General features: G+C 51.6%; 1 protein-coding gene across 1 annotated transcript in view; it reads right to left on the reverse strand.

Moving 5' to 3' along the window:
* GATA6 (GATA binding protein 6) overlaps nt 1-1,825 on the reverse strand; it is a 28,721-nt gene extending 26,896 nt beyond the window's left edge. The window contains exon 1 of the mRNA XM_065889749.1: nt 663-1,825. Coding sequence (XP_065745821.1) covers nt 663-1,788 — 1,126 coding nt within the window. The 5' untranslated portion in view covers nt 1,789-1,825. The remainder of the gene's footprint in view (nt 1-662) is intronic.
* Between the last annotated feature and the right edge of the window lie 15,871 nt (nt 1,826-17,696).

Raw genomic sequence — 17,696 nt, forward strand, 5'->3', positions numbered from 1 at the left:
CTGGGTTCCGGAGGAAGAATAGGCGTGAGTGCTCCTGGATCCCTGGTCCCAGCCTGGGGGACGCAGGCGGGAACAACAGCACGACACCCCGCCGGCCTGCTGATGCCAAGCAAAAGGGCCCCGGCACCAGCCTTCCCTCCGGACAGTCACAAGGCTGACCTCTCTTCTTGCCCTCTCACTGAGGGTCAGGGAGATGCCAACTAGGTCCTTTTCCACCATGGACCTCTTTAAACACTCTCGCTGAGGGAAACACACGCAGCTCCCGACCTTGGGAGAGTTGAATTGGGTGTGACTGTGTGTATTGGACGAGAGGGTGAATCGCATGCCCAACACGCTCCTACAGTTACCCTCCAAATGGACTCTCACGCTTCCACCCAGGCAAACTGGAGTCTGCGACCAAGTTCAGGCCCTGTCCGTTCCCTCCTGGGCTCATTTTTTTCCAACTGCCCACTCCAGTCACTATCCATCAAGTCCCTGGACCTCCTCCCAGACACTGAGGCATATCTGCTCATCTAGTCTCTCTCGTTCAAAACAGAAGCACCACAACAACGCGGTCAGACTCCGGGCACCCAGGCAGGAATGCCCTGGAAACAGGGCCCAAGTCAAGTAGCTACTCTACACCCCCTCGCGTCCCGACTCCCATGCCGCGGCGCGACCCTTACCTGCGCTGGGGCCCCGTGGCACAGGGAGCGGGGCTCCGGCGCGGCTCTGCAGGCTGTGAAGCACCGGGGTCTCGAAGGGTCCGGCGGGCCAGGCGGGCGTCAGCGGTGCACCCACGTAGGGCGAGTAGGCGCTCGGGTGGTGGTGATGATGGTGGTGATACGTCCCGTTCAGCGGCCGCGCGGCCGACAGCGAGCCATACTGGTGCTCGCGGCCGCCCATGGCCGCCAGACTGCCGCCTCCACCGCTCACGCCGCCCGCGCCCCCGCCGCCGGCCGCCGCGTAGCCCCCCGGGTCCCGAGCCGCGCCGTTGGCCATGGGCGGGCTGGGCGAGTAGGGGAAGCGCGCCGAAACGTGCGCCGCGGCGGAGCTGGCGCTGCCGGGCCCCGCCGCCCCGCCGGCCGCCGCGCCGCCTCCGCTGCCGTACGGGGGGCTGTCGGCGGAGGCCTGGGGCCAGCCGGGGTGCGCGCCCGCGCCGCCCGCGTGATTGGCTGGCCCGCCGCCCGCCCCCTGGAGGTACGGCAGGCCGGGCAGCATGGAGCCCACGCGCGTAGTGGGAACGTAGACTGGGGAGCTCGCCGCGGCCGCGGCCGCAGCCGCGGCGGCCGCCGAGTGCACGAAGCCGCCGGGCGCGCCGTCGTAAGCGGCGGGCCCCTGGCTGGAGAGGGCGGCGAGGGTCTGGTACATCTCCTCGGGCTGCTCGGGGGCGAAAGGGCTCAGCTTGGCGCCGCGGCTGGACCACAGCAGCTTGCTGGCGGTCGCGGCCTGGTCGAGGTCAGTGAAGAGCAATAGGTCCTCCCAGCTCGACAGGGCGCCCCCGGGGCCAGAGATCCCCGGCGCCGAAGGTCCGTGGGGAGCCCCGAAGGGATGCGAGGCGTAGGGGCTAAGCAGCAGCGAGCGGGCCGTGGGTCCCGCCGCCGCCTCCGTGTCGAGCTGCGGTGTCCTGCAGTTGCTGGCGCCGCCGGGGCCGCGCTCCCCACCGCGAGAGCAGCAGGAGGAAGAAGAGGAGGAGATGGGGGAAGGCGGCGTAGAGGGCTCCCGCGCTGGAAAGGCTCCGGAGTCGCTGGCGTCCGCAGGCGCGGCCCCGAAGCGCTTCGGCAGGCACCAGCCGCCGTCAGTCAAGGCCATCCACGGTCCGGCGCCGCTCCTAGCTGACTTCTAGCTCCTGAGACCGGATGGGGAGGGAGACAGGGTCGGGAGGAGAGATAAAAAAGGAGTTATCCAAAGCGCAGGCTGCACGACATCTTACCTCCACTCGCCTCCCTAGCTAATGAGATTCCTCAGAGATCCCGTTTCTGCCCCGGGCTCAAGGGGTGGGTAAGGAGAGGGGCATGGGGCCTGCGCAGCCGCCACAGGATCTTCCCAGGACCCGGATACAAGCTCTCCCTCACCCGCACGGCTCGGGTCCCTTCGCGCTCCCTTCCCACCCCCTCCGCAGCATCCCTCATCAGCGCGAGCGCCAGACCCCAAGGGTGACTGCGAGGCCGGCCGAGGTTTTCCTTCCGCCCCGAAGTGGCTCCCTCCTGGCTGATGGCACACAAAGGAACTTTTTAAGTAGCCGTGCGTGTCGGCGCTGCCTTATCATTCCTCCGTACGGGGGTCGCTCGCCCGGAATGCCTCAATATGAGAGCTGCCCGCGTGAAAATCATTAGCACAGGGAAGGCAACCTGTTCCCGAAAACGAAACCGCCGCGTTCTCCCATACTGGCTTTCCCAGAGCTTCCCGGACTGCGCTGACGAGACAGAACGCGAGCCCCAGAGAGAAATGCAACCCAGCCCTGGAAGGTGGGGCCGCAGGGCGGAGATCGCAGTCTCGGACCTTCGGGTCACAGGCAGTTCGGGGTGCGTGCGGGGCCGGAGTCTCCTGCCCAACCCGCGTCCCCGCGGCGCCGCACACCTTAAGACACCGCTCGCCTCTGCAGACGCCAGCGCGTGCGCTCACGCCGGCCGCGCCACGCCGGCCAGACCACCCCGGCCCACCCCGCGGTCATCCCCAGCCGCGGAAAGGCCAGACCGTTCCGGAATCGGACGTAGCGGGGTGGAGCGGAGCGCAGAGAAAAGGAGGGGGAAATGTAAGGGGGGACGCGAGACCGCCCCGGAGCCGAGGCCACCCCAAAGGGGAGAGCAGGAAGAATGACAGGGAGACAAGGAGGGGGTGGAGGAGGGAGGCGAAATACAGCCGGACTGGCCTTCTCGGGGCTGCTTTTCCAAATCGCCTGGGCTCATCGGAGATAACCATACTAAAATTAATACCCACACACAGACCGGGACTAGATAGCAGGAAAGAAGTCTCTGCCCGCCTGACTGCCGGCTCCCGCCCCTTTGCGCCAAGATAACTCGGAGATAAGGCTGCGCGCAGATAAGCGCTTCGGGGAGAGGAAAAGACACCATAAGTCGGTCCGCGGTGTCCCGGGAACCTGGGTGCCTGCTGGGAGTGGAGAAGGTAGAAACCCTCGGAGCCGATCGCGGCCCGCAGAGGGCCGGAGAGCCGAGGCCGACGGGCCAGCGACGGGTGGGGGGTGCAGAGGAGGAAAGAGGAGAGATCGTGCAAGAGAGGAAGCAGCCGAACCTCGGGTGGGCGCTGCGCATGGAGAACAGCCGTGGCGGAGGGGGCTCCAGAGCGCTGAGAGAGGCCGAGGGCGCCGGTAGGCGAGCGCGAGTCCGGGGTCTGCGCGGTGTTGCTGGTGAATAAAAAGGAGAGAGGAGGCGCCTCTTACAGCTCTGCCGGAAAACTGCAGCCTGCGCTCCTGATTGGACTCACCGAGCCCTAAACAAACAGCGCTCGCCGAAGGGTGCCAGGCTGTGGGTCGGAACTGCGCTCTGCGAGCAGCTGGGCGCTGGAGGTGAAGAGGAGGAGGAAGAGGAGGAGGAGGGAGCTAGGGGAGGAGAGAAAAGAGGGTGGGGAGGAGACGGCGGACAGCGGGGGGAGGGGAGCGCGCCGCCCGGGCAGACAATGAGCCCCGCGCAGCCTGCGGGTGTGGGCTAAGCCGCGAGCACCGTCCTGGGAGTAGGGGCGAGTCCATCCAGGGGGCGCCGACCCCGGGGACGCCGGGGGAGGGGCGGAGGTGGCAAAACGCCTGACCTGGCTGGCGACCCACACCCATTCCTCCTCCCCCAGTTACACGCGCGCTCAAGGGGGCGGGGGGGGGGGGGCGACGGTGGCGCTGGAGGAGTTGACCGTGCACAGCCCCACGCAGCCACCGCAGCGGGAGAGACGCGCCAGCTCCCTGGTCAGCGCGCCCCCCAGAATAAGGGGGGAAAGTGCTTTCCTCCGCTGGCTTCCCTGCTCCTCCCTGCACATTAAATGAGCTTTTAGCTCCGCAGTTGTGTGTGACCGACCTTAAACTTTCCCAACCTCTCGAGACCCTGAGGCTCAGGTCGTGGTGGCCGTCGGGAGTCTCGTCTCCTGTGATCTAGGAAAAAAGGAACTCGAGTGCCCAGCTCCCTATCTCTGCTCTGCTTTTCAGAAATGTACTAAATTCCTGGGAAGTTTAGGGAGGTTCACGTCAGCCCTCCCCAGCTAAACTACGGGAACTTTGGGGGTCATGGTGTACGTAAAGGTTAGTCCATGAAGTGTGCAGAATGGAAAAGGGTTTCCACGCCGGTCACCCCCGGAGGTGCTCTCCAAGTTTTGGTGTCCCGTTTGCTCTGAGCTTTCCCTGGAGAACTTCAGGTAAGTATCAGATAAGTCGTTGGAAATAGGAGGGGGTCACCTTCCCAGGTCCCAGCGCGAAATACCGCTTCCCCACCCCCATCCTCACATACACACCCCTTCTTCGCTCCCTCCAAATGGTTATCACAACTGTGTACAAACTGATACGGTCCTTAGCCAGCAAAGGGACTGGAAATGAACGTCGCGGGGTTATCAGCGCCGATCTGTCAGCGGGGAGTCGCGCGGCCGCAGGTTCGTCCGCGGCAAGAGCCGTGATATATGTCTCGCTCCCTTTCTCTCACAAAAAGGATTTCTTCCGACAGATGTGACCCCAGAAGACTGTTGAGAGAGAATTTTAACTAGGGCAGGAGCAGTTGTTTTGTGGCAATGGATTTTTACACTCTTTTTTTTTTTTAAGGTAAATCGAAGTAAATGATTTTCTAAAGGTCAGTCTCCCTGAAAGCGTTTGGGCTGTGTGTGTGTGTGTGTGTGTGTGTGTGCGCGCGCGCGCGCGTGTGTGTGTGTGTGTGTGTATGTTTCCAGTTGGGGAAGAGAGAGGAGCCCGAGCAAAGTTGAGCCGGGGTAGGTAGGGCCGTAGTAAAATAGGGTTTCGAGAGATTGTGAGACCTCCTGGCTAAATGTATGTTTCCTCAGTATGTGACTGTGAGCTATGAACCTGTGAATCCTGGGGGACAAGGGGCCAGGGCCTGGCAGAGCGGGGGAGGAAAGAGTGGAATCGAGGAAGTCGGCGATTCTTTTTTTTTTTTCATTCTTCGTAGTAAATTGCTGCTAAACACTTTTGAATTTTAAATGGCTACCGAAAAGGTCCATAAACCGTTCTCATCCAATTTAGTCACTTTTATTACATTCCTCTTTGCCTCCCCCAATCACTGCGGCGGCTCCCAGTTTCAGCGTGGCCGCAATTCCGAAAAGACTGAAGATAGAAAACTCTGGAACGGAGACTGGCGACTGGAGCAGGATCCAGGGGCTTTAAAATTTAACCTGAGTTCGATCGAATGCGTCTACTAAAGTAGATAACCCGGCGTCCGCCGTCCACTTAACTCCTACCAGGGCTTCCAATGCCTTTCTTTTGTTTTTTACGTGAGTTCCGATCAAATTTTTATGTAGACTGAGTTTTGCAGAAGCTCCTTTGTAAGCCGTTACAGAAAGGTTGTGGGCATTTGATTTCCTTTGAGTCCAACTGTTCTTAAATATTTCTGAGGTTTGCTCTCAAAAGCAAAGTTTTCTTTTTAAAAATTCATATCTCAATGAGGTGATTTCTAACGAAGACAAGTTAACAAATAAATAAGTCCTTTGGCTGAGTTGGAGTCCGGGCTGTGAACGGCCTCCAAGCCTGAGCCCCGAGGAGAACGAGCCCCCGGCGCGAACCTGATTCCTGCTGTGTGTGTGTTTCTTATATTTGCAATTACGTGGGTGACCGTGTGAATTTCCTTGGACAATAGTTGACCCCCAGGGACCGGCTTTTCCCGCCAATCCGCAGCAGCGGGGAGAGGGTGCGCTGGCCCCGGCACGGCTGAGACAGAGGTGAGCGGCGGGACGCAGACCAACTCCACAACGTGCGAGTTCTCAGGCTCGAGAAAGGACAAGGCATTTTACCCTCCAGATTCCCAACCAGTTTTGAACATTGCTTAAAACAAAGGTGGGGGCAGGGAAGTCATTGTTTGCTCTTTTGCAGGGTCACAAGTTGTTTTCTGGTTTTTTAGACTGGTCTTCTTTCTCTTGTCAGTTAACAGAGAAATAAAACAAAACTGACCCGTGGAGTTTATTCAGACAGAATGCCAGGTTGCCTGACTGTTCCAGTTTGCAGTTTTCCCAACGCATCGCCTTTGGCCTTGGGGACAACACCCCCGGGGCCCCGGGGAGCGGCACATTTTCAAAGCCACCCCCCAGAGACCCGAGGCCCGGCGCTCTGAGCTTCCTCTGAGCGCCCCAGCTGGTCCGGGAAGGCCGGAGGGATTAGGGGGGCGCAGAGGAAGAAGTGCACCCCAAGAGCTGGCGATGGTTCCCACAGTGCTTCAGGTAGACGGTCATGCTCTTAGAAGTTTTCTTCGTGTTTCCTTTCCTTTCTTTTTTTCCATTTCTTTCCCTAACGCCTCTCTCTTTCTGGTGGATTTGCTAATCTGGAACGAAATCGTTTCTCTCGGGACTGTTGAGACCCAAGAAGTAGCCCCTCCGGAGCGATCCTGCCTCCGCGAGCGGCCCTCCTCACCCTCGGAGGGGGGCGGGGTGCCTCCCGGGCGAGGCCTGTCCCCAGGGCTGATTTATTTGGGCCGCGCGCGCCACCCCGCTCTTCGCGACTCGAATCCAGCCTGAAGCCAGCCGCCAATAGGGCAGGGGGCGGGGGCCTGGCGGCCAAACTGGAAGGGTGTTTGGGAGGCCAGTTGTGCGCCGCTTCTGGACGAGCCGCGAGGCCCCGACGAGGACCCGCGTCTTCCGAGGATCCGCCTTTACGCCCGCAAACTTAAGCTCATCCTCTTATCATTTCACCAAGCTCCTGGGTGCTCCAGCGACGTTTCAGGAAGAAAAAGAATACATACGATTTCTGACTTTAAAGCATAGGTTTTAACTTGAGAGGTTTTTTGTTGTTGTTGTTGTTTTTAACCAGATTTATGGGGCCTTCTCGCTTGTACCATATTTCTTCCCGTCCCGGGGACGCTTTGGCCAAAGGAAACTGGGTCACCTCGGCGTCCTCCACCCCCGCCAGCGCCCGGGCCCACTAGCCGGGTCGGGGCGGCGCGTTCTCCGATTCAACTCGGTGGCTGTCACTCCGACGCAGGCCATCGCCCAGGGCCCTGACAGTTGTTGGAGGGAAGGGGGGGCGTTGTCGTTGTTTTGTTTTTTAATTCTCGAAAATCCCAAAATACTCCTTAGAAATGTCAGGTGGTGACGGCGGAAGCGCGGGACGTGCGCAGCCTAGAGGTCGCCCCAACCGCGTGCCCCGGCTCCCCGCCCCCTGCCCGCCGCTAGTCCCCGGACTCAGGAAGGCGCAGCGCCCATGCCGGACCCCGGCCGGCCGCGATCGTGGCCCCGCAGCCCCGCGCCGACCCCGCGCGCCGCCGGCGGCCGCCAGCGCGGCGCGGAGGTGGGCTCGTGGCGGCGGCGCGCTAAAGGTCACCGCGGTGGCATTCCTCTCCGCGCGCTGTTTACGTGACTTAATGTACTTCATCCGCCGCGGTAAGTTAGGGCCGCGATAAGGGGGCGGCCGGAGGAGGGTCGCTGTAAAAGCCCCACGCTGGGCGCCTTCCAGCCCTCCCCTCATCCATTAACCTTTTTACTTTCTTCTTCCCTCTCTCTTTTAAAGCTTGTTATCTAGGCCACCCAATGACCGACGAAAGATTTTCCCTCCCTGCTTCTCCCAAGGCCGCTTTAAACCAAATAAATTTAGCTATTAAGGGCCAAGATGTCTGACAAAAGATCGAAAGGTGTCTTTCCGTGATCGCTTAAAGAAGCGAAGGAGAAGCTTGTGGCTCTCGGATCCCGATAAGACATTCCACACCGGCGCCGGCCTCCCTCCCCGAGGCCTGCTTGCGTCCCGACACGCTGAGAACCCCACTTGGTGGCCCCGATCTCGGATGGCCGCCAAGTGGGGAGTGCCAAGCCCTGGGGTCCCGGGAGCCGGGGACTCCAGGCCAGAGCTGGACTCCGCAAACAGCCCTCCTGCACTAGGCAGAAAAACTAAACCGAACTCAGTGGGACCCAAATTACCTCCCATTTGGATTATTTTCTGATACTGAATAATACTACAATGCCAAACCATTCCTAACCTCGCGCCCCGCTCCCCGCGGTTTGCCGAGCTAGGGGCAGTGTTACTCCCCATCTCTGGTCGTCCGAAGCAGACCTTTTGAACCCCAGTCAGAACGTGGTATGTGGAAGGAACCTGGCGTCGGGATCATACAGGCTAATGGGGAGGGTGTGGACCCGCAGAATAACAGTGTACAGGTTGGAGGCAGCAGTCCAAATACTCAACCATCCTCAGGTTGAGTTTGGTTATGAAGTATGGTATTTACTATTAGTACTATTAATTACTATGGGCTTCACTACATAAAGCCTCGGGCTGCCAGCTGGGCTGAGGCTCTGACCCTGGAGTAATCCCTTCCCTCTCACTAAAGGCGAAGCAAAAAATAATCCAGTTTCCTGATCCAGGACTGAGAAGTGGGCTTGGGGAGTCAGATGCCATGTTTTCAGTTTCCTGCACAGAGCTGCTGCTTCTCCCCTTAAGTAGATGGAACATCCTCCATACTCCAGGCCCACTTAAGCCTTTTCTACCACTTTGAAATACGGCAGGATAAGAAACTGGGGGTAACAGATGAGACCACTCTTGGCTTCGCTGCAATGGGGCTTCTTCCCACATCTTCTGCCTTTCCCATCTGTTCTTCTCTGGCAACATCAGAGACAGGACTCAGAATCCCAAAAAGCAGTCCAGTATCTTCAGCGTCTGTCTGTCCTCTCATGCAGGGCCCCAGAAGTTAAAAATGTCTTTCTTCTCACTTCTCCCTCCAAATAAGGTGAAGTCCCAAATCATTCACCTTATCTAATCCTAACTTCTTACCCAGCCTCTGGAGGTGAGAGAAATCAGAGCATCAGAGGGAAAGGGACCATTTATGCTCTCAAGAAGGTGAGAGAGATGCAGAAATTTCCATCCCACTAGACAGGCAAAACCTGGGCTTTCTCTGGGCTTTGCAGGTATCACTAAGTGTTTAGGCAATGCCCATTCCAGGGTCAGGGTGCAGATGCCACTGCCCCAGAGCTGTCTCAGCTCAGAGATCTTTGACTGGTTTCCTAGTGGGGCAGGGGGCATTGGGGAAGCAGAAAAAATGAGATGATAGGCTTTAGCTGTTTGCTAAGTGACTAATGTCCTCCTTGAATCAATTAAAGAGAAAAAGTGCCCAAGAAATTAAAAAAAAAAACTTACTGCGTTTGCCACCCAGAAATATGACCTCTCCAGCTGTGTTGCAAATATGCAGAGAATTAAGACCAAAAGGCTGTCTACTCACATGCAGTCCTCCAGTTTCCTGCACTTGCCCGACTGTACTGAGTATGCACTGCACAAAGAAGAACTAGAAGAGGTAGCTACTAGTTTTTTGAAGTGTTTACAGTCTGAAAGGTTTGCAGTTCTGTAGAGCCGGTTAGGCAAAGTACCACAGACAACTTTCAAGATGGAGGGAGATGTCTGAGTCTTTTTTTTTTTTCTCTAGAAAAGTACCCATGCTCAGATTTTCCTCTAGGCTTCACAATGAGCTTATTAAAACGGGAGGGTGGTGTTCTAGCTCAAACACTAGGGAATTCCTAGGAGCCCAGACTCTGGGTCAGCCTTCCTGGGTTTGAATCATGACCCCACCCCTTCCTAGCTGAGTGACCAAGACAAATTGCCTAACCTCTCTGCTTCAGTTTCCTCATCTTTAAAATGGGGTTGATAAAAGTACCTCCCTTACAGGATCATTGAGAGGATTAAAAGATGTCTTATGTATCAAGGGCTAAGAGTAACCAGCATATGGTAAGCACTGTGTAAGCATGACCTGTTTTTACCAATATCTATATTGTAATAGACTCACACCTACTATATCAGATTTCAATTTTTTGGGAGACCCACCTATCCCCCAGAGTTAAATTAACTCCCAGGAAAGAACTTCTTTGAGCACTCATTCAACTTTGAGACCTGCCATTCACCAGAGGTCTTGGGCTTTTTCTATGTACCAGCAGTGAGGACTTTATTTATTGCATTATGGTAGGGAAGGGTGATGCGGGAGACAATCGTAGATCTACTTTTTTTGGTTCCTTTGAAGAGGAAAAATTCCTTGTTCCCTTTGCAAATGCCAGCAGCAGACTACAGGACAAAGATAATAATCTTAAGGCTAGTCCTCTGCTCCGAGAAAAGAACTCCAGTCCTCAGAAGCACCCCCCTCCCTGGAAGCTTCTTTCTGGCAGGAGATAGGAGTGAATGAACAGATGGGGCCATGAAGGAGGGCAACCTTGAGGACTGGCGTTAGATATAAGGGAGAAAAAAGAATTAACTAAATTGACCTGGTCATCTAACTACTCTCATGCTTTTTGCCTTTCAATTTGGCATTGCTGTTTATGCAGGAGACTTATTCTACATTAATCACATTTTGTTAAGGAATTAAAAAATAAATAAATAAAGATCTGTGAGAAGCTAGGGGACCCAATATTGATAGAGGAAAATCTAGACCGTTCCAGATTTTTTCCAATTGATTTTCTTTCTTTCTGTTTTTCTTTTTCTTATAGCATCCCATCTTCTAAAACAAGATCTAAACTGCAATAACGAAAACTTAAAAAAGAATCCATGGGACATAACAAAGAATACTGTTCTCTAGATAAAATGATGGGGAAAGAGCTTTGTTTTTCAAGAGGCAAAGTCTGGAGGGATCATAAAAGTCTCCCACACTGTGCAGGTTTCCAGCCACGTTTGTGCCCAGAGCCTGTTTTTCTCTTTCTCTGACAGTCGTGATCTTCTCTCCATTTGATTTACTGAGTGCTGTCATTTCTCTGCTCTTTACTTTCACAATCACACATTCAAACCTGATAAAGTTCAAGACCCTGAATACTTGCAGCTTTCCCAGATTTACAGTCCTGTTGGCCCCCACCCCAGCCAGTGGTCCCCCGGCTGATTGAATCCTCATGGACAAAAGCCATGGGGGATCAGCAGAAAGCCAGCAGGTCCACGAGGGCTGGATCTCCAGAGAACGATATCCCCCATGTCAACTCTGTTAGTCAAAGCGAACCTTGGTAGCTTCCTCCCCCTAAAAAGGGATGTCAACATTCTCTCATTTTAGTTCCAACTTCCAGTTTGTAACCTGCCTGTGGGCAGGGACAGGCACGGTAACTTGCAAATTTTACAGTTGGTGAGAATTGGTTGTAAAATCCTGGTCAGCTTACAAGATTTTCCTGGATCTACTAAACAGCCTTGTGATCGAGGGCAAGCCACGTAACCTCTCAGTGCCTCAGTTGCTCCATCCATAAAATGGTAGAAGTATTACTTTCTACAAACATTAATCACAAACCAATGACTTGAGTCCTCCTGTCTGTGTGTAGCTCTGTCAGGGCCCCAGTAAGACCACTAACACCTGTCTGATCTGGCTGTTTGGATTCTCCCAGGTTAAATACAAACCTACAAGTTAAGCTAAATACTGTACCAATGGGCTAAACAAAAGGAATGATTCATCTCCAAAGACTGATCAGTTAAATTAGGCTCAAGATTTCAAACCGCTGAAATGTCTTATGATGGAAGATGCTATCTAAATAATCTATTCTTTGCCTATAAATATGTCATAAGTCAACTAAATCACAGAACAGTGACAAAAAGCCATCAGTGACCATGAATATCCTTATTTCCAGTATGGTGACTATATGGGAACTTCATATTTATGACATAAGTGATTATTTTACATGATTTAATGTTTTCATTTATCTTGAACTATCAGAATTTTCTGAGCAAGGTAAGCAGAGATTTAAGTAGGTTTTTTTTTTAAATTACTGTTCCAAATCCATGAATTAAAAAGGTGTGATTTTCCCCCCCCTTTTTCTTTCACATTCTAGAAAGCTAAACTGTCATAATATCTAAGAGGAAAATTGTATTCACCTGTTAGGAAAGAAGCTGAATTATTGCCTACCTTCTTCAGAAGGCACATTTTTAACTTAACCAATCAGGAAACACCGATTAGAGTATATTACGATGTTGCTTTCTTTCCTGACCATAACAATGTTTACTTCTACAGAGGTGAGAAAAAATAGAAACTTGACTTAGTAGATATCAAATAACTTTTTCTGACTCCTCCTGAGCTAGGTGACTACTCTGTTTATAATCCCACAAATTAAAGACCTGCAATTATCCAACAAAAACAGTGGGAATATTACACCATTTTTTAAAAGACTGACTACCACATAGCTGGTGCCCAGCCAGCTCTAGCCAAAAACCACAGTGTGGATCCATAAATAAAGCTGTCAGCCTTTGCATTTCAAAGGCACCTTTCTGTAGAGAGCTCGGCTTGCGGTGAATAGAAAAGGGCCTACACAGTGGTTGAGCTGGTGGGCCAGCAGCAGAATCCGTCCACACCTCAGCACTGTGGCTAGATTAAGCTCTTGCGTGGAGGTTGAGAGCTGGGGGTCTGGGTTCGAATCCCAGCTCTGCAGCTCACTCTCTGCGTCCTTATGCAAGCTACTTAATCCCTCTACTTGTCGTCTTCGTCATCTGTAAAAAAAGGGGTGGTAAGAACAGTAGCCTCCTCAAAGAGTTTTTATGAAGTCTCAAGGAGTTAATATTTATCAAATGCTTAGAAGAGTGTCTGGCTCAACATGAAGACTATTTGAACCATTTGATAAACAAGGAAAAACACAAACTTCTATTTCAGGCTGCCTTCCTAGAGGAAGAGAGATGAGGGGGGAAGGGAGGACGTCCCAAGTCCTCAAAAAAGTTAGGTAGGAAGGCAAAGGCATAAAGAAAAGATATGAGAAGAAGCCTTTAAGAATGTCAGATATTTCCTACTGGGGATTATTTAAGGTCATAAACTCACCCTTTCTGTGTATAAAACCTTCCAACGTGCTGTCTTTACAATGACAAATGTGCCAATATCTTGATCAGTGAATGGAGTCATAAGGTCTTGCCCAGCATATCGTGTTTATATCAGAGGCAAAAGTGAAGGTTGCAGAGGCAATAAAACTCACAGGGTGCAAATATTTTAACACCTCACACATGTAAAGATTCTTCTTTCTGGCACATCGGTAAATTTTCTCACTTGAAGAAGCCCTGCATGATGGCTAGAACTTGGCCCTGGGGTGGCAGCACCAATTCTGTCCTCATGAGCTCCCCAAATGTCCACAGTCACAACTGGTATGACTCTAATGGCCATGAGATCCATCCTAAAACCAACGAAGGCTAACACGTGTTTCTCCACCACACAATGGCCCTCTTCTTTCTTCACTCACCCCACCATGTTCTCGCGATTATGGCTGCCTTCCCGATGCTCAGGCAGCACTGTGGTCACTGGGACATGAGGTGGGTCATAGGTGGGTCATCTTTACTGCGTCCCTGTGCTCCCCTGGTCTGCAACACCTGGGGGCTCGGATCACGTCTTGCTCATCTTTGTATCCTCATGGACACACACAGTGTCTAGCCAGACTCTTGAGTGTGATCATTTTGAAAGTTTTAAGATACCACGCTCCAAGCCCAAACATGAGTTACAACATTATCAGTATCAGACTTTTCTACGCTAGAGATAATGATCTCTTTATTTGAAGTTTTAAAATTCACTCTTTTCTCCTACATCCTCCCAAATAGAATTCTCAACCAGAAGGTTTGAATGTCGACTTTTGGCGGGATTCTATATTGAATAGTGTTGATTATCAAATGATATCTTTATAAGCCACTTTCTGATCCAATAATCCTAATACAAACGAAACCTGACTGTAGCCTGTGGAAATTCGCTAATCCCAAGTACTGTATAGTCGGTCCTTAAAGGAGCTATTGCGAGGCTATTATTGCAGCAGATGTGTTCCTTTACTTCCCAGACTCTGTCTCAGTTTTTATGGACTTTATATTTCACTACGTTCTACTACTTCCGACTTCAAAATACTTTCCACATTTTTCTCTCTTAATTCAGCCACTTGAGAACATTATATTGTCTGTGTTCAGAATTCTATATTGGCCAATAATTTATTAAGCCAATTAGAAAGCACACTTTAAAAGAAGAATGAGGGCTTCCCTGGTAGCACAGTGGTTGAGAGTCCGCCTGCCGATGCAGGGGACGCGGGTTCGTGCCCCGGTCTGGGAAGATCCTGCTATGCCGCGGAGCGGCTGGGCCCGTGAGCCATGGCCGCTGAGCCTGCGCGTCCGGAGCCTGTGCTCCGCAACGGGAGAGGCCACAAGAGTGAGAGGCCCGTGTACCGCCAAAAAAAAAAAAAGAAGAAGAATCAATGGCAAACAGTCAACAGTATCGCCAGCACCATGAACACGAAGCGGAGGTGCAAATTCCATTTTGAGACCTGGCCACATACTCCTCTTTTATTTCCATCATTCTAACGTTAAGGAACAGATGTCAGTCCTGAGAGCAACTGCCTTTTGCCAGTAGGTATAACAAAGGAACAGATTTATAACTGGCACCTACCAAAAATACAATAGGATAAGGTCACGCCAAAAAAAGTTAAACAGCACAAGAGAAACAAGGTCCCTTCTGAAGGATTCATTTGAATACAATGTCAAGTTCCTGTCACTTACATTTTCCACTGTGTGGTCAGGGCAATGCAGATTGCTTTTCAGCTGTGGGGACTTGCCTGGTGTGAGAACGTGTGCCCTATCTGGAGAAAACCAGCCATCAACTGCACCACGGTCCTCGCTCCCTGGAAGCACCCAAATACATGGGAAACAGGGCAAGATGTGCTAAGGACATGCAGCTCAAACATTCTCACACAACACCACAAAATATAGAGCACCTTACAAGAATACCGTCGATAAAGTTCCTGCCCTACAGAATCCTTTTTTAAAGAATTGTCACCATAAGATATCCTACCTAATTAGAAGCACCCCAGTGAGATTCATAGCACAGTCCCAGACCCACATCAGATCAACTCTACTTCTTCTGTAACCATCAAGAGCAAACATCAGTATCATATTTTCTCATATTTCCTTCATCTCTCACACTGATGCAGGGACTGTAGGCTGGCCGTGAGGAAGAGGCCAAAAAAGAATTGTCTCTCTCTTCCTCCCTCCATGTACCAAACCAGGGGTTCACTGAATCCGTATTAGTTCTGGACATAAACCTAAGGAACTCATTCAAGAAAAGCAGCATCCAAACAGCTACTCTTTTCCCTACGGAGCAACTGCCGGGCCGCACACAGGGGTCCTGTTGAGACTTCTTTGTAGGTGATTAAACAATGAGCAACAACAGGGCAGAGAACCGGGATTGGTGTGGAGGGAAGAGCTGTTCCGGTCCACACCCTCTGAACCTCAAGAAGGAAAATGAGATCTATTGAATCGAGATAGATAGGGAAAGCCCAAGGCAACGCTACGAAATACGTCAGATTGTCTTTCAAAGGTCTCTTGTTCCCCTACCCAGTGCTGTGTAGCCAACAGGGACAGTCATCAGTTACCTCACATTCAATCCTTCCCTTCTTCCCTTTCCCAACAGCCCGCCCGAACAGGTAGACACCAGGCTGATCTAAGTAAGGCTACTGGGATAACCAGGCCATCAGAGGTGATACACTCTTGTTTCAGTGGAGACTTTGTACAGTATGGTTTCTAAAAGGTGTGATTGGTGGAATTTCAGACTCCTTGGCAGTCTCGTGGGAGAGATTTTGGGGGACGAATCTCTTAGTAACATTTAATTCAGGTAGACCGTCTCTTGCCATACCTATATGTGAAGTAAGTTTTACCCAATCACGATTCCAAGCATGGATCCTTTCATTTCAAGGCACTCTCTCTGCTTACTTGACCAATTATTTTTCAATCTATAACTTAAGTGTTGAGCCCAAAGTATTACAAACCGTTGCATTTTTGTGTTGAAACCATCTAAAGATGACAGATATCTCTGCTCTTAGAAAAAGTCCCTGCTTTGACTAACCCATGGGTAGAGAAGGAGAAAATTACTATTTGCTTTTGCTTAGAAATATGAGCCTGTTTGGATCTCTCAAGTTTCCATAAATCTGACAACTCAAAAAATGAGTTTACTGTAGGAAATAAGGTTTATAAGTATGCAGAGGCAAGATATGAGCACTGTGCTAGAATTTCAAAAATGGTTAAAATAATGACGGCAAATCCTCAACTGCTGTGAAAACAAACAAGATACAGCTTGCTGAATGGCAAATGAACAATTGGCAGATGTCATATTATTCAAGAATGCTGCCCTGTTACAAGAACTCACTTTTTTTTTAAAAATAAATTTATTTATTTATTTTTGGCTGTATTGGGTCTTCGTTTCTGTGCGAGGGCTTTCTCTAGTTGTGGCAAGCAGGGGCCACTCTTCATCGCAGTGCGCGGGCCTCTCACTGTCGCGGCCTCTCTTGTTGCGGAGCACAGGCTCCAGACGCTCAGGCTCAGTAGTTGTGGCTCACAGGCCCAGTTGCTCCGCAACATGTGGGATCTTCCCAGACCAGGGCTCGAACCCGCATCCCCTGCATTGGCAGGCAGATTCTCAACCACTCCGCCACCAGGGAAGCCCAAGAGTTCACTTTTACTTACTTTCTCACCCTTGTGAGAAACCTGAGACCCAGATGATCCCCAAAAGTTCATTTGTAAGTTGCTTCCAAGAAGTTGGAGCAGATTTTCTTATAGAAATAATGTGATAAATGATGGTTAGAGCTCAAAATACCACCCCTCCCTTCATCATTATACAGTATTGTAGACACGAGCATTGTTTTCTAGTATTGTTCACTGCAAGTATTTACCATTTAATCTACATTCCTGGTTAATATGAGCAATTGGCTGCCATTCATAACATGTCAGAAGGAAGACACAGCCCCTAGAGATGGACCATGTGATGCCTAGATACGAGACACCCCCAACCCTCTGTAAAGGTCCCAAGACGCAGAAACTCTTCTCTAACTGGATTGAGCAGTGAGAACGGTCATGTGTTGATGTAACTGAAGTTCGGAGTCAGTTTAATCCAGGAGCTCCTGCCCCATTTATCTGCCCCTCCCCCTGTATATGTCTCTCCCATTTGTTGACTTTATCTTGAGGTCACTTCTCTCAGGCGGCAAAAGGACTTCTTCTGGCATTCAGCAGAAGAGGAAGAAAGCCCTGGTCACAGGATTCTAAGCAGGAGTCCTGAAATTCACTTTGATTGGTCCCTGTAAGTCATATGCAACCCTGAACCACTGACCTTAGCTGGGGAATGGAATGGGCTGATTGGGTTAAGCCGATCAAGAGTTAAGGTTGAGATCATCTCCCCTCAAAGTACACGGGTGATGATGTAAACGAAAATGAAAACGTGGGCCCACTGAGCTGGTTGAAGGGGAGAAATGGATAGATAACCAACAATATCCACTAAACCATCTTTCCCTGTTGACCCCAGCCCCTGCCACTGAAGGAACGTGTTATATGGCATGGTGGAGCTAAGGAAGCTAGGTTAGCAGGGGCAGGCACACAAGTGTGGGGATCAGAGGAAGGAAATGGACACGTTCTGCTCTGTTCACTCCATCCTAGGGTACCCTCTACCCCCAACCTCCAGGAGCCCCATAGATCCCCACTCTGTCTCAGATCCCAGCTACTAGACCTTCACTCCACCTTAGAACTTTAGGACCAACCACCACCACTAAAAAAGAAGATATCAGTAGAAAAATATATCTTTTCCTGCATCATTTAAAAGTGGCTACATGTCTTCCATCTTCCTCTTCATTCCACTTCCTTGTCGAAGGGA

Source organism: Phocoena phocoena, chromosome 13 (genome assembly GCF_963924675.1).
Source record: "Phocoena phocoena chromosome 13, mPhoPho1.1, whole genome shotgun sequence".
NCBI lineage: Eukaryota > Metazoa > Chordata > Mammalia > Artiodactyla > Phocoenidae > Phocoena > Phocoena phocoena.